At 40.0% G+C, this 23,868-nt stretch overlaps 2 protein-coding genes across 4 annotated transcripts; both read left to right on the forward strand.

Annotated features, from left to right (window-relative positions):
* The first annotated feature begins 1,830 nt into the window (after positions 1-1,830).
* On the forward strand, positions 1,831-15,749 carry znf576.1 (zinc finger protein 576, tandem duplicate 1). Of its 2 annotated transcripts, XM_074654010.1 has the most exons (11): positions 1,831-1,980; positions 2,728-2,950; positions 3,059-3,262; positions 6,313-6,825; positions 7,865-11,481; positions 11,570-11,837; positions 12,910-13,098; positions 13,182-13,274; positions 13,395-13,581; positions 13,715-13,922; positions 14,013-15,749. In XM_074654010.1, exons 1-11 carry the CDS (start codon positions 1,960-1,962, stop codon positions 15,288-15,290), a joined length of 6,801 nt encoding a protein of 2,266 aa, XP_074510111.1. In that variant the 5' UTR covers positions 1,831-1,959; the 3' UTR covers positions 15,291-15,749. The 2 variants fall into 2 exon arrangements, with proteins under 2 accessions (XP_074510111.1, XP_074510110.1); XM_074654009.1 differs by having other exon boundaries at positions 2,728-3,262.
* A 2,649-nt stretch (positions 15,750-18,398) lies between these two features.
* znf576.2 (zinc finger protein 576, tandem duplicate 2) lies at positions 18,399-23,484 on the forward strand. Of its 2 annotated transcripts, none has more exons than XM_074654011.1 (5): positions 18,399-18,506; positions 20,366-20,558; positions 20,656-20,771; positions 21,402-21,545; positions 21,683-23,484. In XM_074654011.1, the coding sequence occupies exons 2-5, from the start codon at positions 20,417-20,419 to the stop codon at positions 22,529-22,531; spliced, it is 1,251 nt and encodes a 416-aa protein (XP_074510112.1). In that variant the 5' UTR covers positions 18,399-18,506; positions 20,366-20,416; the 3' UTR covers positions 22,532-23,484. The 2 variants fall into 2 exon arrangements, with proteins under 2 accessions (XP_074510112.1, XP_074510113.1); XM_074654012.1 differs by having other exon boundaries at positions 18,402-18,506; positions 20,370-20,558.
* The last annotated feature ends 384 nt before the right edge of the window (positions 23,485-23,868 follow it).

The following is a 23,868-nucleotide window of genomic DNA, read 5'->3' on the forward strand; positions in this document are numbered from 1 at the left end:
TATTAATGAATGACAGCAACAGTAAGGGTGCAGGACTTCTGTGCGTTTTATAGCTCATATAAAAATCATTATTATGAGCTTATATATGGTTGATCGGTCTGCCACAATCAGCAGTTTGAAGTTTTAATGGAGTTTGTGCTGTAAGTATAATGGCTGAGTTATTAATACAGTGAGAGCTAATGGAGCTCAAGAGACTTCCACCCAATCTCATTAATTATAAATCCTATCATGAGCTTATGCATAGTTGATCAGCTTGCCATGCTGAGCAGTTTCTAATCCTAAAGTAGTTTCTACACTTCTATATGTAATGGATGGGGTATGAATACTACGGATATCTGTGTAAGAAACATCATAGCACATATCTACCAAGGTTTAAAATACAAGCATTAAAAGCTAGAGGACATAACAGAGAAAGGTACAAATCATATTTAAGCAATGCAGTATCTCATTAAATATGTAAATGTTAATAAAAGATATTGAGATATGAGCAATCGGCATTAATGGTGCATTATAGTGTGCTTTCTAATATGGTTTATGGAGGTTTCCAGGGACTGCAATAATGGGATTTTACAGTAAAATTTTACATCCCTTTTGTGGAAGATCCTACATCACACACCGCAATAGCACCACCAACTGGCTGTTTTACTTATTGTTGCCAGGAGATACAGTACTGAATGCTTTATTCAGCCTTATTCAGCCTTATTCAGCCTTATTCAGCCTTATTCAGCCTTATTCAGGTGCATCCCAGGCAAGGCAAGGCAAGGCAGCTTTATTTGTATAGCACATTTCAACAACAGGGCAATTCAAAGTGCTTTACAGAAACATTCAAGAAATAATTAAAACAGTTATAAAAACATTAAAACATTAAAGATTAGAAAATAAAAACAAGCTAAAAATAAAAGCTAGGATAAAAGCTAAAATTGCATAAAACTCAAAAGAGTAAAAGTTATAGTGCAGTGTCAGAATAAAAGGCACCCGCAAACAGGAAAGTTTTAAGCTTTGTTTTAAAAGAAGTGAGAGTTGGAGCGGTCCTGCAGGTTTCTGGGAGCTTGTTCCAGATATTTGGTGCATAAAAACTGAACGCTGCTTCTGCATGTTTAGTTCTGACTCTGGGGACACTAAGGGAAGATTTTACCATATTTTTTCTATAAGGATGTTATTTCATTTGATCAAAAAGACTTAAATTGCTAGTAGTAACTGCATTGCTGTTGCCCGGACATTCCTTTGCTGAATGGTGGTACAAACACGATGATTATCTGGTACTGATTTATCTTGTTACAGTTTGCCTTAGTAGACTAGTTCTCTGTTTTTCAGTTCCACAAGTAGCCTGATAATGAGACTATAAAGAAAAAGGTATAATTCATAAAATCAACAAAAGTAGCCTAATAATGAGATTATAAAGATAACGAAAAGGGTATAATCCACAAAATCAAGTAAAGTAGTAATGAGATTATAAAGAAAAAGGTATAATCCACAAAATCAAGTAAAGTAGTAATGAGATTATAAAGAAAAAGAAAAAGGTATAATTCATGAAATCAAGAAAAGTAGCCTGACAATGAGACTATAAAGAAAAATGGATAATTCACAAAATTAAGCAAAGTAGCCTAATAATAAGATTATAAAGAAAAAGAAAAATTGAAAATTCATAAAATCAAAGAAAGGTAGCCTAATAATGAGATTTTAAAGAAAATCAAGTTATAATATAAAGAAAAATGTATAATTCACAAAATCAAGAATGTAGCGTAATAGTTATTGATCTTTAAATGTATCGGTTAGTATGCTAATGATTAGTGTTTTATCAGAGAGGACAACACTCCCGGATGAGTGGAGGACTCATTGTTGGGGGAAAAAACCACAACTCCCATGATCCTCTGCGGCCCTGGTAAAACGTGACGTCACGGTGTCTGCGGCGCCTCAGTGTTGTCTTTGTGCGGAGCGACGCGGAGGAGGAGATGTTTGATGCGGACGACCCGGTCTCAGGTAACCTTAAATCTACATCCTCCTGCATGCATACAGATATACAGGGTGTAGTTAAACAAGAGGAGGTAGAAAGCGAGTGAATATGAAGCTTCTTTTGACGCTGTAACAAGTCGGAAATGCGAACCATTGCAACCTGATTTTCACCCTCAAATCAGTGGATTTAAGCTAACTGGGCTGCCATTATACCTGTGTTTCTGTGGTTATTATTATAGAGGGGTGGTTCAGCATGTTAAAGCACTCTATTCCTTCACTATTCATACAAATTAAAGTGTTGAATCTGGGTTAAATCAGCCTCCAGTGCTGCCCCCTCCATGTCTGTGGGTCTTCTATTGTAATACAAATGTTTCCAACCTATTCATCTCCTGCTCCACCAGCTGTCGCCTTGTAGATAACAAGTCTGCTGCTCACTGCTTAAAACACCCAACACTGCAAAGACTCAGCAGTTAAATACGGTTGAATGATGGAAAGCTATTGTTTTGTTTGGTATCTTCAGTCAGTGTGCATGTATGTGTTGGTTTACCCATGTAATTAACACATACATGCACACTTACTGAAGATACCAGTAAGTGTGCATGTATGTGTTAAGTGTGCATGCATGTGTTGTTTTACCCATGTAATTAACACATACATGCACTTACTGAAGATACCAGTAAGTGTGCATGTATGTGTTAAGTGTGCATGCATGTGCTGGTTTACCCATGTAATTAACAGTCTTTCTGTGTTTCTGTGTGGCACCTGATTTCATAGAAAACACATGAACAAGTGCTTTTGAGAAGCCAAAGAGGGCAGGCAGCCATGCAGAGTCCGACCCAGTCAAACAGCAGGCCTAACTCTGTGACCACAGCAACCACGGTGCAACCACTGGACACCGAGCCTGAAGTTCAGCCAGCAAAGACTGAACCAGATGCACGAGAAGAGGAGGAGAATAAATCAGCTACTCCAGAGACAGTAAGCACGCCACAGGAGAATGGTACGGGGGTGCAAACAGCAGAAACACCTGCAACAAGTATGGCAGTCACACAGGCAGTGAATAAGCCTGCTGTCCAGCCACTGACAGAGCCCTCAGTTATCACTGCAGGGACGGAGACAGACTCTGCTTCAAAGCCAAGTGCCCCCCCAGAACCGGCACCTGACAAACATGCAAATTCTCGGTGTGATGAGCAAAAGGCAAAGAAACCGGACAAAGGTGTACGTGATGGGAGGAAATACGTTCCTTCCAAGAAGGCCATGGTGGATCCTCTGAAAATGGACATGACCAAACCACTAGTTATGCCTCTCACATGTGAGTGTTTCTTTTACCTCATATTTGTGTTGTTCTATGTTATATCTTTCTGAACCAGGCTAGGATTGAGAGACCTGTTTGGTGTTTGATTATTAATTTAGGACTACACACTCCCCACTATGACATATTTTGTACTTGGAAGTTTCTGTTTTCTCAAATCCCAGTTTATATATGGCGGTCCACACAGTAAATAGATACTGTGGTTTCCACAGTGGCGATGATTATTACTGTTATTTTAGGTTAAATACACAATACTCTTCTGTAAAAAAACAACATCTTCAGTTATTAATTAACTGTGTGCAAATATTATTGTGGAACTCACTGTCATGTTTATAGAGTAGTTTTACAAGATAGAAGCTTTTTAAGTTTTGTTTTACCACACTGCTACAGGATCAAGTTTAGTTAAGCTTGTACAGTTAATAATTTCTGGTGTTCAATAGCAGCCAAACAAAACACTGCAGGTTAGCGCTAGACCAATATTTTGGCTGGGCTGATGCGTTGACCGATATGAGCTTATTGCATAAATATTGGTACGCACATTTATGTGTTTGTCCAAGAGCACTCTTATATATTTATTTTTATATCTGCCTCAAAAAAATCCAGTATTGGTCTGACTATACTGCAGGCTCCAAAGCACAGAGGACAGTAATGATGTGGTTTCCCAAGTGTGGCAATAAATGAATGCAGCGTTATATTGCTGGTAGGGATGCACCGATCCAACTTTTTCAGTCCCGATAGCGATACCTTGGCTATGGGTATCGGCCGATACTGAATACCAATCTGATACCAGTGTTTAATTAATAAGCTGTGTGCCTGACTGTGTAGAAGTGACTGGGATCATTCATTTACAGACGTAGGCAAAATTGTTGGTACTCTTCCGTTAAAGAAAGAAAAACCCACAAAGGTCACTGAAATAACTTGAAACTGAGAAAAGTAATAATAAATAAAAATTCACTGAAAATTAACTAATGAAAATGAGACATTGCTTTTGAATTTTGGTTCAACAGAATCATTTTAAAAAACAAACTAATGAAACTGGCCTGGACAAAAATGATGGTACTCTTAACTTAATATTTAGTTGCACAACCTTTTGAGGCAATCACTGCAAACAAGTGATTTCTGTAACTCTCAATGAGACTTCTGCACCTGTCGACAGGTATTTTGGCCCACTCCTCGTGAGCAAACTGCTCCAGCTGTCTCAGGTTTGAAGGGTGCCTTCTCCAGACAGCATGTTTCAGCTCCTTCCACAGATGTTCAATAGGATTTAGATCAGGGTTCATAGAAGGCCACTTCATAACAGTCCAATGTTTTGTTCTTAGCCATTCTTGGGTGTTTTTAGCTGTGTTTTGGGTCATTATCCTGTTGGAGGACCCATGACCTGCAACTGAGACCAAACTTTCTGACACTGGGCAGCACATTTCGCTCCAGAATGCCTTGATAGTCTTGAGATTTCATTGCACCCTGCACAGATTCAAGACACCCTGTGTCAGATGCAACAAAGCAGCCCCATAACATAACCGAGCCTCCTCCATGTTTCACATTAGGTACAGTGTTCTTTTCTTTGTATGCTTCATCTCTTCGTCTGTGAACATAGAGCTGATGTGACTTGCCAAAAAGCTCCAGTTTTGTCTCATCTGTCCAAAGGACATTCTCCCAGAAGCTTTGTGGCTTGTCAATATGCATTTTGGCAAATTCCAGTCTCGCTTTTTTATGATTTGGTGTCCTCCTCGGTCATCTTCCATTAAGTCCACTTTGGCTCAAACAGTGACGGATGGTGCGATCTGACACTGATGTACCTTGACCTTGGAGTTCACCTCTAATCTCTTTGGAAGTTGTTCTGGGCTCTTTGGTTACCATTCGTATTATCCGTCTCTTCAATATGTCATCAATTTTCCTCTTGCGGCCACGTCCAGGGAGGTTGGCTACAGTCCCATGGACCTTAAACTTCTGAATAATATGTGCAGCTGTAGTCACAGGAACATCAAGCTGCTTGGAGATGGTCTTATAGCCTTTACCTTTAACATGAAGGTCTATAATGTTCTTTCTAATCTCCTGAGACAACTCTCTCCTTAGCTTTCTGTGGTCCATGTTCAGTGTGGTACACACCATGACACCAAACAGCACAGTGACTACTTTTCACCCTTTAAATAGGCAGACTGACTGATTACAAGTTTGAAGATACCTGTGATGCTATTTACAGGACACACCTTAGTTTAACATGTCCCTATGGTCAAATTATTTTACATCTTTTCTAGGGGTACCATCATTTTTGTCCAGGCCAGTTTCATTAGTTTGTTTTTTAAAATGATTCTGTTGAACCACAATTCAAAAGCAACAGCTGATTTTCATTAGTTAATTTTCAGTAAATTTTTATTTATTATTACTTTTGTCAGTTTCAAGTTATTTCAGTGACCATTGTGGGTTTTTCTCTCTTTAACGGAACGTTACCAACAACTTTGCCTACGTCTGTATGTTAGGCTTGACTTAAACATTGCTTTCCTAACTTTGTAAAACAAAATGTGACCAATAAATACATATATATATAAATGTATTTATTATTGAAATAATACATTTTACATCAGCAACTTGGTAAAACATCGTCAAAATTAACAGGGATTACAATTCAGCTATAAGCCTTTTTAATGCAGCAACATATTGGTCAAAACTTAAACAGGAATTAAAATTCCAGTATATAATGTATATAGTATATAAACATAGAATTGAATTTAATAGATTGTCTCCATTGTCACCGAAACCTGATCCAGCTATTTGAGTCAGTATCGGCCCGATATCCGATTCAGTATTGGTGCATCCCTACTTGCTGGTAAGGGGAAGTTGTAGAAGTCGTAGGGTCTCCTTTCACCTTTCTTTTGCCGAGAAACACATTTATTTGCTGTGTCTTTACTATATGAAGGTGCCTCCAGAGCCAAATTTTTTTCTTTTTGCAAGCCTTTATACTTTGTATATACCTTTATACTTGCCTCTATTCTAAGTATATGGATGTATGTTACATGTAACCTTTCTCCCCCTCCTGCCCTGTTTCCCTCCAGCGTCTCAGCTCTCCCTGCAGTGCATCGAGTGCCACATAATCTTCAGCGATCACAAGAGCAAGGAGCGTCACCTGAAGCTGAGCCACCCAGCGGAATATGAACAGTGCATACTGAGGAACGCCCTTTTCGCCTGTTACGTTTGCGACCGCCACTTCACAAACTCCACAGAGCTCATGGTCCACCAGAAAGCCCACACGGAGAAGAAACCCTTCAAGTGTCCGATCTGTGCACTGGCCTTCAAAAAGTCGTCGGAGCTCACCCATCATAAAAAAATTCACTTTGGCCAGGACGGTTATGCCTGCACTGACTGTGGCAAACCGTGCAAAACAATGACATTGTTGAAGTATCACCGCCGCACGCACACTGGAGAGAGGCCGTATGTCTGCAAGGAGTGCGGGAAGAGGTTCACCATGTCCAAAGCTCTGCAGAAACATATGGTGTCACACTTGCCGGAGGGAGCTGAAGGAGATGGGGGACACGCCGCAGCTAAAGCACAACCGAAGAAAGATGATGGTAAGAAAAATTGTCCTTGTTACGGATGCCTTATCATGTTACACAGCTATGCTAGCAATATGGCTCTAGGGATAACAATGTTGGTTTGTCTGTCGGTCCAGACTGAAATATCTACAACAACTATGGATTTCCATGAGAGTTTGTACAGACATCCATGGTTCCCAAAGGATGAATTCCAATGACTTTGTGGATCCCCTGACTTTTCCTCTTGCACCACCATGATATTGACTTTTGTGGTTTTGAGGGAAATGTCTTGACAACTATTGGTACAGACATTCATGTCCTCCTCAGGATTAATTGTAATGATGTTGTTAATTCCTTAACTTGCCATGTAGCGCCATCATCAGGTCAAAATTTCAATTTGTCCAATACTTTGGTTCATGACTAAATACGTGCAAAACAAATGACATTCCCATCATCTTCAGCTGGACTTGTTGCATACAGTGCTCATTAGCATATGTTAGCATGTTAATGTGCTAAACTAAGAGGGTGGACATGGTAAACATTTTACCTGCTGACTCTAGCAGTTAGTTTAAAGCATCTCTAGACTCTGCCATCTGATACAGTATTATACAATTATTAGGGATGCTTGATGTATCAGGGGCTCTTGTGGCCTTTCAATAATACAGTGGAGTTGCTTAGTTTATATCAGTACAAAGTGTAGTATGTGAAATGATTTTAATGTCTTTGTAGCCAATACATACATATAAAAAATTACATAATCCCTGGCATTAATTAGTCTACTTAAAAAAAAACTAAGGTTATTATTAAGTGAATGTATTATTTATTCTAGGGATGGTGAAAGCGCTCCAAATATTGCTGTTGTATTAGAAAAATAATCTTAAATGATAAACAAAAAAAATTATAATTATTGTCCTCTTCACATTTTTATCTTTCGGCTCCTAAATTCCATATCGGTGCATCTTTAAAAATTATAAAATTGTAGAAAACAAACTATATCTGTCAGGTTTAGGACATAGTTTGTGCTTAACATGATTTACTACAATGCATCACAACTGTCTTCCTTTACTGTCTTTAGGTGCTGCTCCAATAAAGTATCCTTGTTCTGTATGCAAGGCCACTTTCAAGAGTACCAAGACGCGGCTACATCACATGAAAACTAAGCACAACCTGTTGCCTGCTGCAGCCAGTAAGGCCCTCCCAGCTGGGCAGCAAGTGAAACAAAGTATACCCATCATAACTCCAATATCTATTTGTCAATCTGCGTTACTACAGATGGGGCCCAATGGACCTCTGCAAAAAGTTGATGGCAATATTGACACAGAGCAGATTCGCAGGCTTATTGAATCTTTGGGAAATGTGCAGAAAGTAAACCAAGTTGTCATATTGGGGCAGGTGCCACCTCATGCTCTGCCACTGGAAGTGCAGCAGATATCGCAACTGGCAGAAACAGTGAACTTGAATCTCAATCCACCACAGATAGATTTTATGGGACTGAAACAGACGGACTCGAGGATAATTGATTTGGACCCTTCAAATAACCCATGTGATTCAATGGAGCAAACAATTATACTGGAACCTATTACGCCAGATGGACAGTTGGAAAACCCCTCTTTCTCAGAACTAGGTTCCCACTTAGCAGTAGGTGAAAATATAGAGCTAAGATACGTTCAGACTGAACATACAGAGAGATCTGAGGGAGAGGTGATGCATCAGATCCTTCAACAGCCCGACATTAGTGCAATTCAGTCTGATCCTATGGATCAAATTATTTGTCAGAATGAAGAAGAGCAAAACCTTGAGGAAACAGTCATATTAGAACTCATACCAACTGTGGAGTTGGAAGAATCCCAAACTGTGCAACAAAATGAAATCCCGTCCTCCTCTCTGGTACCAACCACTGACCTGGAGAAGACTGCAGATCAGGTTTTATTAGATGCGCAAGAGAGCAGCCTGTCAGCCCCACCACTTATGACTACAGTTGAGCTGGAGCTGACACCTTTACAAACAGAGCAACAGGGCCTTCCGTCCTGCCCTTTTGTTCCACCAGACACGCTCACACAAACGACAAGAGAATCTGAATGTAATCTCAAAGAAGAGGTTGGTTCACAGATGCAAACATTAAGTCTAGATCAGGGCCACCCTGTGATGGATGGAGCTGCACCACAAAAGACACTGGAAAAAGCTGAACAAGAACCGTCTGAGAAATTGCTGGTAGATGGCAAAGAGGGTCAGGAGCAGGTGGAGAACCTGTCTAAAGTAGACGATCCGCCTGCTAAAGAAGAGGTTCCATCACACTTAGAGACCAAGCAGGTGCCACAGATGTCAGAGTTACCCGTAAATGTAATGTCGGCTCAAGAACTGGTGAAAGTGCGGAAAAGAAAGCCAACGAGGGCGTTTATCTTTCAAGGATATATGCAAGAACTGGTCGGATCCATATACGATGATGATTTACAAATTGATGCCACACCTGCCAAACGGCAAAGAACAAAAAAGTCTCGCCTTGTTGTTAAATTTGGTCCACAAAGCAAAGAGAAGAAAAACAAGAAACAGAAGAAGCCATCTCAGCAGTGTCAGCCAATGCGGGAAGAAGGGATAAGAGGTAAAACAACAAATCTCTCAGAGAAAAAGGCACCGTTACAGAAGAAGGGAAGAAAGGGAAAAAGGGACAAGAAATTGGGAAATTTGTTATCAACCCCCGAAATAAAATCACCTTCATCAACCCAGGACCCACAAGTCCAAAAAATCAAAGGGGATACAAGAAAAAAGAAAAATAAAAAGCAAAAAGAAGTGGCCAGGGAGGGTGTGACGCCCATAAGTGAGCACACAACTGTAGCCTCGCCTGTATTTAAAAAGAAAAAACAAACAAAAATAATGCGAAAAGATCAGCCCAAGAATGCAAAGGATGGGAAGCGAAAGAAAAACCTGGCAAAAGAGGAAAAAGTCAATCCAAAAACAAGCGCAGACATACCTGGACCACAAATAACGCAAGACGCACTACTTCTACTGAAAGGTCATAAACAGCCTCAACTGAAAGTTTACAAGTTAGACCCTTCAAAGGCATCAAGCCAGACACAGGAGGCTTCACCTCAGGAGGCCCAAACAACGTCCCAACAGAGTAAAGACAACAAACTCAAACATTCAATAAGTGAAGCAGAAAGTAAGAAAAAAGGAGGAAGACCCAAAAAGAGCCAGAAAGCTCTTTCGTTGTTGTCCTCGCTACAGGTTTCCCGTCAAACACCTGAGACGCTGGCCGCCAAGCCAAAGACCACAAGGAAACGTAAATCTTCCCCCAAAGTAGAGACCGAAGGAGTGATAACTTCTCATTCCAAGCGTGCCTTAGAGTGTAAGGAATGTGGGCAAAGATTTAGCGAAGTCTCGTCCCTTCAGAAGCACAAGGCGTTGGTGCATATCGTAGAGAGTCCTGGTCTCACTTACACCAATGGGAACATCTTTGAAGGCGTCTCCAGGTTGGATCTTTACCAGCTTCCAAAACAGCATGACACGGTTGTTGGGGTTATGAATGCTGCTACAGACTGGGATACTGAGCCTGAGATTGCAGAGATGGCATTAGAGGAGAGAGAGCGAAGTGTCTCTTTTCCAGCTTTGATTCCATCCCCATCCTTACCTGTTCCACCCTCAGATGTTGAAGCGAGTGCCTATGAAAATAAGGCTGGAACACAAGCAGGTGATCAATCTCATACCTCTCCAGAAGTTCACTCACCATCTGATCAAATGAAAACCAGTGAGACCCCTCCAAACTTCACATCTAAACCCCCTTTAAGTGCCTCTACTCAGACAAAGAGTTCGGAGACAGGAGAGCCTTTGGCATCAGCTGGGGACAAGCCAGAAGAAGGTATCCCGAGGAATCTGAGCTCCGAGTCTGAAGTCCAGGGTACCACGGATGAAGACATCAAGGAGGATTTACATCTCGAGATAGTCACTGTTGGGGAGCAGAATGAGAGAGATGAATCAACCCCTCATGAAGACACTGTCCCCCAAAATGAATCAAGTGGAACCTGCAATTCTGAAAGTGGAAGCACTGACAAACTACCTGGGCAAGATAGTAATGAAACAACAACTGGAAGAAGCCTAACTTCGCACACTGTGTCGTGCTCCACTCATCAAGTGGAGATCAAAGAAGAGGAGGAAGAACTGTTAGTCCAGAAGAAAAGAGAAGGAGGGAAAGGAGCTGTTTCGAGGAATGCTACAAGGGGTAGGAGAAGAGGAACAGGACGTCTAAAACGGGACACGATATCAAAGAGAGTTTCAGTTGGAGATACCGCCAGAGGAGCAGAATCGGAGAAAGAACAGGATGGATGTCAGGTAGTTTACGAAAGACGTCCCATCAGCTCTGATTCAGAAATGAATGACGAAGGCGAGACCGGCAAAAAGACTTCTAAGCCAGAGACAAGTCCTGAAGCCAACAAAGCTACTGCTCCTGTCGCATCTTTGCCTTCCATGTCCTCTACATTAGAGGCATCTTCTGAAGAGCAAGTCGTGTTTGAGCTGGAGTCGGTTACCCCTAGTGTTGAGAAGGTAATGAATCCAAGAAGACTGCACAGAGGAGAAGAACACGACAGGGAGTCTGACCAGTCTCCAGACATCATACTTGAGAAGTTCATCGCCTCTGGACAGAGAGTGACTGCTGACGAGGAGCCGTGCCTGATGACATCGAGGATCAATCGCACACAGGTGAGATGCCAATTGTACCAACAAATACCATACACTAACTATGAAAAATGAATGCAACATTGTAAACTTACATTTGTTTTTGTTCCAGGGTTTGGACAGCATTGCTGAGAATGAAGCCCTCGGGAGCCAGGAGATCAAGGTTGAAGAGAACATCTCAGATCCACCACTGGTTGCACCTACCTGTCAAAACAAACAGAGTGCCAGTGTGCAACCGCAGCACCACCATCGTGATATAAGGACGGTTCTGGTGAAGGAGGAGAGCAGCCTCGTGCTGAACGAGACCCAGGCCACGCCGGGCAGCAGACACATCCGATGGAATGTGGAGCCAGTCAACAATGAAAACACCTCCAGTCCACGTACGTATTGCACCACATTTTATTACAAATTCAACATTTGGGGAAATGTGATTATTTGCTTTCTTCCTGAGAGTTCAATGAGAAGATCAATATCACTCATGTATGTGCCATAGACTGGAAGATTATTATTATTATTATTAAATTTGTCAGGGACCATTTACAAAATACATTAATCTCATACAAAGGGAAGAGATGTATTATACAAGATTTCAATCAATAGGGTTATGAATAATGTGAACGCTAGCACTAGCTGAGTCAAAGTTAGCTGTGCAAAGTTTGGAAATAACTGAAAGGGTTAGTTCGGATATTTGAAGCGGGGTTTTATGTATACTCCCGTGTTCTGCTAGGTATAACTACTGTTTTTGTGAATGGAGTCTGGTGGCTTGGAAGAGAGCGATATAACGGCTTCAGTTCCCCGTTGGAAAGGGCCGTCTGACGGCGAGGTAAAGCGGCAGAAAAACGTATTTTAACCACCTAAAAAAAACTCTATCAGTTTAAGTGTAGGCCACTAGACCAAACTCCATTCACAAAAACAGTAATTTTAAACTTGCAGAACACGGGACTTGCTGATCTACCGCTGCAGCAATCAGTTTGTTTGTTTGTGCTATTGTGTGACTTTTGGATACAAAGTAAGGTGGTGAGTGCACAGTAGTACATTGCTTAGCCTCCGTGCCAGTACTCCGGTCTGCTTCTTCAAACTGGGAGCGTGCCGAACGCCATCTGATTTATTGTAGGTAATCTACACGGACTATGGATACAAAATATATGTATATGTATGTCAAACATCATCATGCAGAAGCCTACGTCAGGTCACATGGCAAAAAGTTTTTAGGAGGGCTTTGGAAAATAACATTTTGATGCTAAAACATATATACTTTGACCAAGATATAAATGTTTGGATTTGTATACATAAAGAAACACCACTGGGAAGCTACAGAATGATATAAAAACCTAAAAAAAAGTTAAGTTAAATAGGCCTATGTGGTGGTAAACCCACTTTATGCACTGCATTGACAATCTGTAAAGGGCTTTATCTTTTCAGAGATAGATGTTTTTGGCTTTTTGCTTTCAGTAATGGAGAGTGGGGAGACGACGATGGACGAGGGTTGCGTCACGCCTGAGTTCAACACCAACCAGTGTATCTTCTACCCGGTGAAGGAGGAGGAGAGGGAGGTTCTGCTCGGAGCTGTTCAGACCAACAGTGGGAGTTTAACAACGGATGCTCCGCAGACAGAACATACAGCAACAGATAGTAATTTAAGTGAGTCATTGCCTTTTCCAGTGATATTCTCCTTTTACCAAAAGATTATAGGAAGATTTTAATGTTGAATCTCTTAACAACAGATGAAGGGAGCCACTCTACACCAGACTACCAGGAAATGAGAGTGAGAGGACTATTGTCAGAACCGAGGGCCGGTGACTTTGCAGATGGACAAGGTTTGTTTTCTGTTTGAAAATGACCTGTACTTGTAGCTACTTGCTTAAAGTCCTTACACTATTATTAAAAATGTTGATCATACTGTAGATAACTCTTCTGTATATAATCTGATCTTTCAGCTGAGGCAGATGCCGAGTTGCAGCATCCACCAGACCTCCGGGACTTTCTCCTCCAGAGTTCTGATGAAGAGGATGTGGGTGATTTTGAATTATCTGATCCTCAACTTGACTCAGAAGCACAAGTTATGGCCTATTTCTGCAAGAACCAAACAAACAGCGCACAGCCGCCAGATGAAATGTCACAAAAGTACAGTACATCTTCATTTTTTTTAGTCCTCAAAAAAACAAAAATTGTCTATTTTCTTAAGATTCAATAGTTTTGTCATACTGCAGAAATTATGTTTATGTGTCGTGTTGTTTTTTTTCTTTTTCTCCCTTAGTTTGCCAACTTCAACGAGCCAGCTCCAAGCACCAAGAGAGGAAAACAGGACCAGAGACCCCATCGACTACTTCTCCAACTACTTTGGATGGGATACCTGGGAAGAAATTGCCAATTGCACAAATAAACTCTCCAACATGCCCAAACCTGTCACAGCCAGAGAGGTTGCACAGTTTGTTGGGATCCACATCGCAATGGGAACTTTAAAGGTTTGTGCTCCGTATTTTGAATGTTTACTTGGCTATGTTAGTTAGACGCAAGACCACTAAAAATTTATTTGGTCTCTTGCTATTTTTCAGTTTCCCAGTCCGAGGCTCTACTGGGAAGACTTGACTAAGGTGCCCTTGATTGCAGAAGCCATGCCGCTTCCCCGTTTCCTCGAGCTGTCTCGCATGTTGAAGCTTGCCTCTCCTGCGAAGGATCCAGTCAGCAGTAACGTTCAGGGAACAAGACATGATGGTGACTTTCAAAATGCACAGCGAGGTGAAACTCTCTCAAGCAGGCAAAGTGAAACGTGTCAGTATAGTGACGGGCAGATGCCAAATGAGCTCAACAGTTCAAAAACACAGACTGATCCGCTGTGGAGGGCTCTGCCGTTATTGTGCCGTTTCAAAGCCGGGTGCCAGTCACTGAGACGAGAGGGTGATTACGCGGTTGACCAATATCCACTTCCTTTGACTGGGAAGATGAACAATAAGAAACTGTCTCTTTATTGCACTACATTAATTGGATTCGGCGGTTTGCTCTTACATGTGGATCTCAAGTTGGGTCTGTCCGGCAAAGAAGATGCTGTCGAAAAAATGGTCCCCAAAGGTAGCATGGTGTTTCTCTGCAAACAGGAACTCTCCACGCCTGCTATGCTGGAGCGTCTGTTAGCCGCTGGGGTTCACGGCGCAGGACGGGTCGGAGGAGCCCGAGGACAGATCGGAGATGAGTTCGTAAGCTCAGACGGGAAGCTGATGTTACGCAGATCACACTGTGGCTTCATACTTTCTACGGCGGGAAACGGCCAGAGGAACATGGCGTCACTCATTGACAACTTTGAGAAGGCCCAGATGTCCGCTCACCTCAACAGAGATCTGCAGAATCTTTACTCCATCCCTCTCACCGCCTCGGCCCCAACCTGCTGGCCTCAGGCGGTGCTCTGGTACCTAACAGATCTGGCTTTGGTCAACTCCTGGCTCCTATACAGACAGGATCACGGGACAGCGTCTGCACCTTTGACTCTCATGGCCTTCAGATTGGAGGTGTCCAAGGTTTTGATCCGCTCCAGCGGCTCTGATACCCAGGACTCAGTTCCTCCTCAACCCCCCAAAGAGAAGGCTCATGCAACAAATGAAACCCCCAATCCAGGCCTGGTGGAGGAGAGTCCTATGCCCGACGCAGCCACGCGGTACGACGGTTCAGGCCACTGGCCAGAGCAGCTCGGGGAAGGAGAAGGAGGAAGGTGTCGCTTTGGGGACTGTCAGAGAACATCTCGAGTGCTATGCCTTAAGTGCTGCGTCTTTCTTTGTATCTCACGCAACCACAACTGCTTTTTGAATTTCCATAATCAAGGGACTTTGGGAGAAGAGTAGCGTCCACTTCAGAGTTTACCCTTTATTTCTCAACATTTTGCTTTCTGATTTAGAATGTAAATGTCCTTTTCGGTGTATGAAAACCCAGCAAGAAATAGAATTATCTCCTCTGTCCTTAAAACTTGTCCATGATGCCTTTCACTGGCGGTGGCATTCTTTTGAAGGATTATTTGTGTTTGAAAAGCAAATGCTTTGTGATGTGTATTTCATTAAGCAAGTGTAAAAATGAAATTGTCTTCCGAAGGAAATGTCAAAAAATATGCATAGCCATACACTTTGTGCTTCAAAAAAAAGAAGCACAAAATATGATTTTTGACATTGCAATTACCATGATTCTTTTTTACTATTTATTTCTACCTGGCTGAATTTACATTCCATGATGAGCTCGTTTTTAGCTCTATGAATTTAAACATTATTTATTTGAATTTCAGAAAACAATAAAAGACAGATGAAAAAACACATTGTTGCTTCTTTTTTTTTTAACTCTGCCGACAAATGTTTGCACAATACACCTTTTTCACAGCAGACATTCTGACTTTTTGATAATAACATTAACAATGGCTCTGTTCTATTCAAGTGAGTCGTGACAGCGAGCCGGCAGCGTGCACAATAACCCTGAAACTGAAGCGGCTAAATGGAATTCAGCCATCATTCATTTTATTATTTATGTGTGTGCTTCTCCTACTGTCCAATAATCTCCAATATGTATTGATACTGTGCATTGGTGATGAAAATCACTAAGATGATTGTAGAATAGAAATATCTATAAATTGAATATATACACATACTCATACAGAGATATGTTATACCAAATACTACTGATATCATTTCAGAGAACAACTTGCTTTATTTTTACCCACATCAGTTTAGATCAAATATGGTGCACTTGTATAGATTAAACCAGTAATACACAGCATAAAGAAATTAGAATTGGCTAACACAGTATTAATAATTGTAGGAGCTACTGTATGTTATTTGTTGTTAGTAGGCCTATTTAGTTGTTTTACTAATAAGTATTTTTTTTATTATTATTATTATAGATGTTTGCTAGTGTTTTCTTTTGCTAGTTATTTGTTTAGTGTAATTATTTTTCTTGATTAGTATATTTAGCTTTGGCGTAAATAAGTATTTTTGATTTTTTTGTTTCTGAATCTGGTAACACTGTGGACACCCGAGGTTATATATGTAGGTAGGCAGGACCAGAATGTACCTGGGTGGGCTTATGTTTTTTTTTACCAGAGCATTTTTATTTATCATTGTTGTAGGTCGATGGTACGATGGTACGACGGAGTATTAGGGCCACATTGAGGAAAAAAAAAAATCAGAGATTAAGAGAATAAAGTAGTAATGTTACGAGAAAAAAAGTCGTAATATGAGAATAAAGTCAGAAATTTACGAGAAAAAAAGTAATAGTATTATGAGAATAAAGTCATAATATTAGTTTGTATATGTATAGTAGTAGTAATTCTACTTGTTTTTTTCTGTTTTTCTCGTAAAGTTGTGATTTCATTCTCAAAATCTTAGATTTGTTTTTCCCTCGATGTGGCCCCATACCTCACTGCAAATGTTTTGCGGCTCCAGACAGATTTTTATTTATTTTGTTTTGCCTAAAATTGCTCTTTTGATAGTAAAGGTTGCTAACCCCTGCTCTAGTGTATAATGTCAATAACAGTATACAATTACTTAAGTATTATAATAATAGAAATAACTCTAAATTGAATATATACACGTACTCCTATGCAGAGATATGTTATACAGAATACTACTGATATCATTTCAGAGAACATTGTACAAACAGTTAAAAATTGGACTTCAGAACCTTGAGACAAGTGAGAAGTTGACTTTGTAAAATAGGCTACAATTTAGACTCTCGGCTGTACTAACTTATCCCTCTGTGTTTATTATAAACAAGGTGAACTAAACACTGAAGTTAACAGTGAATGAAAACAAGCAATTTCAAATTGTTTCGCGTCATATGACGTAGATCAACCATAGAACCAGATTGAATAGAAGAGGAGGTGAGTTCAAATCCATGTTCATACACATATAACTGTCCTGTTGTGAGTTTCTACATCATTTTATTACAATAATACAGTATATTAACAGATGTGGCAACATCTGTTTGAACAGCTTGACTAGCTTATTTTTTTTTATATTTGAATGTTTTAGTCTAAACCAGGGGTCAGCATTAACCTGTGGCTCTTTAGCTCCTCTCCACTGGCTCCCTGTGGATTTATACAAACATTAGTAGAAATCAATTACTGTTTTTTGTTTACATTTTCATTTTTATTTATCATTGTTGTAGGTCTAATGTACGACGGTATGACGGAGTATTAGGGCCACATTGAGGGAAAAATAAATAAATCTGAGATTTCGAGAATAAAGTCATAATATTAGTATATATATGTATAGTAGTATAGTAGTAGTAATTTTACGTGTTATTTTTTTCTCGTAAAGTTATGACTTTATTCTCGTAATAAGATTTTTTTTCTCGTAATATTTTGACTTTTTCTCATAAAGTTATGACTTTATTCTCGTAATATTACGACTTTTTTTCTCGTAATGTTACGACTTCTTTCTCGTAAAGTTATGACTTTATTCTCGTAATATTACGACTTTTTTTCTCGTAATATTTTGACTTTTTCTCATAAAGTTATGACTTTATTCTCGTAATATTACGACTTTTTTTCTTGTAAAGTTATGACTTTACTCTCAAAATCTAAATTGTTTCCCCCTCAATGTGGCCCCATACCTCACAGCAAATGTTATTTTATTGTTTTTTGCCTAAATTGTCTCCTTTGATAATAAAGGTTGCTGACCCCTGTATTAAGATAATTATTATAATTGATTTACTTAAATATTATTATATTCATTATGTATTTATGAACAGTAGCTGCAGGTTGCTGAGCCCTGTATTAAGATAATTATTATTATCTATTTACTTATATATTGTTATATTCATTATGTATTTATGAACAGTAGCTGCAGGTTGCTGAGCCCTTCATGTGTGAAGAGAAACGGTGTGAACACTGCAGACTGCCCGGCCGCCATCTTAGCTGTACCGCGGCTCTCTCTCAGCAGTCAGCAGTCAGAGGAAGCAGAGCAGGAAGCAGTCAGCGTGTGATCTGATCTGATCTGTTCTATGTGTTGTATTTCTACTGAGGTCAAACTCTCAGTCTAACAGCCACCAACCACCAGAGAGCGGCTACCCAGCAGGTAAACCTCTCCTCCTCTCTATAAACACGTTATCTAAACAGTTTACTGCACGTATCACCGTGCACCGTGTTGACACGCGGCAGTGTGTAAACAACGCGTTAAACCGTGATGTGTGAAACGGAACCGTGAAGTCTGCACGGTCCCGTTTGAATGACAGCCTGGTGTTGTTAGCGCCATGCTAGCTAGCTTAGCATGCTAGTTAGCTTAGCGTTAGCCGCGCTCGGTATACCTGCTAGTTTATCATTTGCGTTAACCACGTGTACTTAAATTACACTAAAACATGTTGTGCATTATTAGCGTTTACCATATATACCCGTAAAGGTGTTTTTAACCCGTCAACTGGTGGCCGGATGCTCGGACGCTGTTATGGCGCTAGTTAGCTTTAGCTAGCGGCCTTAAAGGAGGCAACGTAACGTCAGAGAGCCAGCATGAGCACAAACAGCTTGTTATGAGATAACTGCACTAATACACTCATATAACTCTCATACTATGAAGGCTGGGGTTCTTATACATCGGTGTTAACATCAGCTAAATGGTGTGCTCCATCTGTTGAACATAACTGTTTCTTAAGATAAGATAAGATAAGATCAGATATAACTTTATCAATCCAGAAGGAAAGTCTTGTGCCAGAGATTACTCAAAAATACAACAAACTACAACAAGTTCAAGTGTATAAGTAAAAAAGTACTATTTCTAGCACCAGTGCTTAATAATAGAATAACATTAAGTAAGATACATTTAGTAAAATGAGTAAATAAGATAAGATAAGTAACATAAAAAGGGTAAAGTAAGCTAACAAACAGAAAAATAAGTAATGTTGGACATTAATATTGCACACAATGAACAGTGAGAATGTAAAAAGTAGTATTGCACATGATATTGGTATTATATTTGTGTCCGGTGTTTCTTATCGCAATGTGTGGGATTAGTTAGTTATCACAGTGTTATGGTCCCGTTGTTAACCAAACCTGCTGTTATTTCCACGAGATGTGTAACCTGACTTTCTGTGTTAACTGGACTAATAGTCTAATAGACCTTTGAAGCAGGTACGCTTCACAATAGCAGTTCATTCAATCAATAGAAATGGAAAATTCCCCTACATATAAATATACTTTTAATTGATGTTTATGACTTTTTATAGCAATCCCTTGTTTTAAATTTCATTATTGTTGACTTTTTGTATAAAAGTCTTATGTTTAACATTTTATTTTGGCTTATGTTTTTATTCTGTATTGTTTTTATCTTGATGTTTTTGCACTATTTTAACTTATTTAAAGCACTTTGTAATTATGTTTGGAAAGGTTCTATACAAATAAAGTTTATTATTATTATTTGTAATATTATAATAGACAAATAACCCTTATACTATAAACGTTGTGGTTCCTATAAATCGTTACCTAACCCTCACAGCTTGACATCAGCTGAATTATTTGTTCGTTGTCATCTGTTGATCATAACTGTTTCTTAGCACAATCTGTGGGATTAAGATAAAATAAGATGAACATTTATTAAATTCAGGTGTCAAAGCAGCAACATCAGCAAACAAAGTGAAACACAGGAGAGGTAAAGGTATACAAAAATGATAATAACAGTAATAGAGATATAAAAGATACAGAATGAATGGGTGAACATAGTGTGTGAAGTCCGTCAATAAATAAATAAATGTAATATTCACATATGTGCAGTCTATAAAGTGGTATATAGGATCTGTAGTGTAAAGTGCACCAGTGGTTAGAGTCCAAGCGTTAGTTATCACAGTGTTGTGGTCCTGTTTTTAACCAAAACTGCTGTTATTTCCACGTGATGTGTAACCTCACTTTCTGTTTTTTGTTTCTGCCTTGTTCTTTAATTGCATCTAGGAAGGTTTTGTTGTGAGTTGCCTGTTGAGAGCACCCAGTATACCAGGCAGGATGGAGTCGGGTATTTTGAACATAGAGGAGATAGTGATGGGAGGGTTGCCAGATCCACCTCCTGAAGCTCCCCCTGCAAAGCCAGCAGTACCATACAAACCCGTCATTTTGAATGGACCTCCTGCACCAGCCGTTCAATCCTGTAAGTGGTATAATGGTCACAACTTTTTAACGCCATTTGCTGAAAAGTCACTGAAAGATTAACTTTGTCTTTGCATGATCTCCTCCTGTCCCTCCAGACCAGCATGAAAACCTGCAGTGTTTCCAGTGCTTCATCACCTTCTGCAGTGCCAAAGCCAAGGAAAGGCATATGAAGAAGAGCCACCGGGAAGAGTACAAGCAGCAGCTTCAGCAGGTACGCTTCACAATAGCAGTTCATTCAATCAATAGAAATGGAAAATTCCCCTGCATATAAATATACTTTTAATTGATATTTATGACTGATTTTCATAAGCAATCTGTTGTCAACCCTACGTGATGATGATGACACTGCTTTTTATGATCTTTATGTTGTTTTCCTGTGCTTGCAGGTACTCAAATAGTTAATGAAGCAGGATTTTGTTATGCTTTAGGCACACATTATTTTCTAGTAATTTTCCCACACTAAATTAAAGGTACAATTTGTCATAGTCTTTTATCCTTTATATTAGTGGAAAGTTAATGGCATTGTAGTGCAAGAAAACATGAGCTTGTGTTTTGAGTAAGTTATTTAGTGAAATTGAGATTTGTGTTTATTTAAATGTATATATATATATTGAGTTAAGCTTCATTTTACTTTAGTGTATTCGTCAGAGATGCACACCGTATATAGAGCTTATACAATTTCTACATTGTTACTGTTTCAGTTATCAGTCACCCAAGACAAACTCCTGCACCTCAATTTTCCTTGGCGAATAAAGTGAATCTGATAAACTTGGGTTTAACATTTTACAAGTAGTTCTTGGTCTGGAATTATTTTAACTTTGGCCCTTTTATTTCTTCACAGGGAAACACATTGTTCACGTGCTATGTGTGTGACCGATCATTTCTGTCATCTGAGGAACTGACACAGCACCAGCCAACACACAGCAAGGACGCCAAACCCTTCAAATGCGTGCACTGCCAGGAGTGCTTTAAAACGTTCTCTGAAGTGAGTATAATGTTTGTGCTTGAAAATAATCGGCCCTGGCAGTATTAAAACTAAATGCCACCATGAATGCCAAAACCAAGATTTACCTCATTCTGGTTCATACTAAATGTTGTTTTTTTTACGTCTCACCTTTGCAGCTAACAGCCCACAGAAGACAGGTGTGTCCAGAGAAACAGATGGTATGTAAAGATTGCAATGAAACCTTCCGAAGTGCTGGACTGTTGCGTACTCATCGCCTGACCCAGCATCCCCGCCCAGAGGTAGAGGCCGCAGAACAGCCGGAGGACTCTACGAAAACCCACCGCTGTAAGAAGTGTGGTAATGGCTTTGAAACAGAACCAGAGCTGATAGCGCACCAGGAGAAGTACCCCGAAGGGCAGCAGTGCAACGGCAGCGCTTCTTCCGTCAAGAAACGAGGACGGCCTGCCAAAGCTGAAGACCCGGCAGCTGCTGAGAAAAAGGGAAAGCGGAAAAAGAAGGACGAGGCAGAAGTGCCCGAGGAGGCGGTGGTGAAGGCCAGCAGCACACCGGTGCCGGCTGCACCTCCAGCAGAGGAAAAAGGAAAAGCAGGTGGAGCAAAGCGTGGCCGTCCTCCTAAAGCAGCAGTGAAATCAGAAACGGAAGATACGAAGAGTCCTGAGGATGACAGTCTGGCTGCAGCAAAAGAGAAGAAACCTAAAGCGGACGCCGCTCCTCCGTCTCGTCAGCACCCCTGTCCTGAATGTGACCTCGCGTTCCCTGGATTGATTCAGCTCCGTGCTCACAAGAAGGAGAAACACGCCCCACGGAAAGCCCATCCCTGCGAAGAATGTGAAGAGAGCTTTGCCCGTCCCGAGCAGCTGGACGCCCACATGTCACGGGCTCACGCCGTGGGCCGCCTCGCCTGCCCAACCTGCGGGAAGAGCTTCGGCCGCGAGCGCACCTTGAAAGCTCACCAGAAAAGCCACCCGGAGGAAAAGCCTGAAAACCCAAGTGCAAAGAGATAATTGAGACATGGGGACCTTGCAGAAAGTGTATGGTTTTTGAAGATTTTAGTCAGGAATTGTCCTTTTTTTTCTCTTTTAGCTGATGCTCCTGATGATTGCTTCAGAGTTTGGAATGGTTTTAAAAATAATGTTTTAGCAAGTTTTGGATTTGAAGTTGAGTTTGATTATGAACTGTTGAAATTTTGGATAAACAGACGCATCTCTTAAATTGACTAACCAAATGTAATCTATTTCACCCTTTGCCACAAAACATAGTTTATTTGTAAAAAAAACAAAAAACTTTTGATTAATTTTTTTAATGATTTGTTTCCGTTTTTTAAGCTTGAAATGCGTGTGGTGGGAATTTATTAGTCTTGAGTTCAACTCACTGTGGTAAAAAAGGTTTGTTTTTTTTAATGTTTTTTTTCCTCTTTTTTTTCAAAACAAATTGGGTAAGTACATATTTTAAAGCAAATTAGATGCCTAGTAGAGATACTATGTTTGAATGTTTAGACAGTTTGTCAAAAGAAATGTTTTATGTACAGCTTCTGGTTCATATTGTGCATTTTTTTACTTTTAATATTTTGATTATGTTCCTCTCTAAATTATGTCTCATTGAGGAAGAATTTTGAAATAACATGATTATGTTCTGCTAAAAAATAGATTTTGGCTTAGTGCTCCAGATTCAATGTGGAGTGTTTGGCATGTGGGCAGAAATGATCCACTATAATCCTGATTTGTCTACGGCAAAAATTATTTCTTTTAATTTTTCACCTATTAGAATGATATTTCATGTCTTAAGACATTTCTTAAATGGAACTCATGACTCTTTAATGCCTTAGAGTCCCATCAGAAACTGTGTATATCATGTGTTTTTCACTGATTGGATTGTTTCTCTCCCCACTGCAATGTGTCTGGACACTGCAAAAATGTAATAAAACATGCTATCCCAAGGGAGGCTGCTGAAGAAATAACTTGCCTTTTCGTCTTTGTTCTCACATTTAATGCAGAGACACAAGATTCAGATGTTTGCTCAGCGAGAAACTATTAGAACGATTGAATATCGAACATTTCATCCAGGCACGCCATGTCCTCCCTTTATAATTTAGGACATGCTGTTATCTTGTGTCTCTTTAGTATCTACAAAATGGCCAAAGTTAATGATCCATGAAATATGTGCTGATGTCTAGTAATTTTCTAAACCACATTTTTTTATATATACTTTGCAGCTATAGCCATGATTTCTTGTTTTTTTTGTTTGTTTGCAAATTTTTGGAGACATAAATCATAAGAAACACAGTGCCTGCGTATACCACATACCCATGGTATGTCAGTGGCCCTTTGATTTAGGTTTGATT

Source organism: Sebastes fasciatus, chromosome 12 (assembly GCF_043250625.1).
Source record: "Sebastes fasciatus isolate fSebFas1 chromosome 12, fSebFas1.pri, whole genome shotgun sequence".
Taxonomy (NCBI): Eukaryota; Metazoa; Chordata; class Actinopteri; order Perciformes; family Sebastidae; genus Sebastes; species Sebastes fasciatus.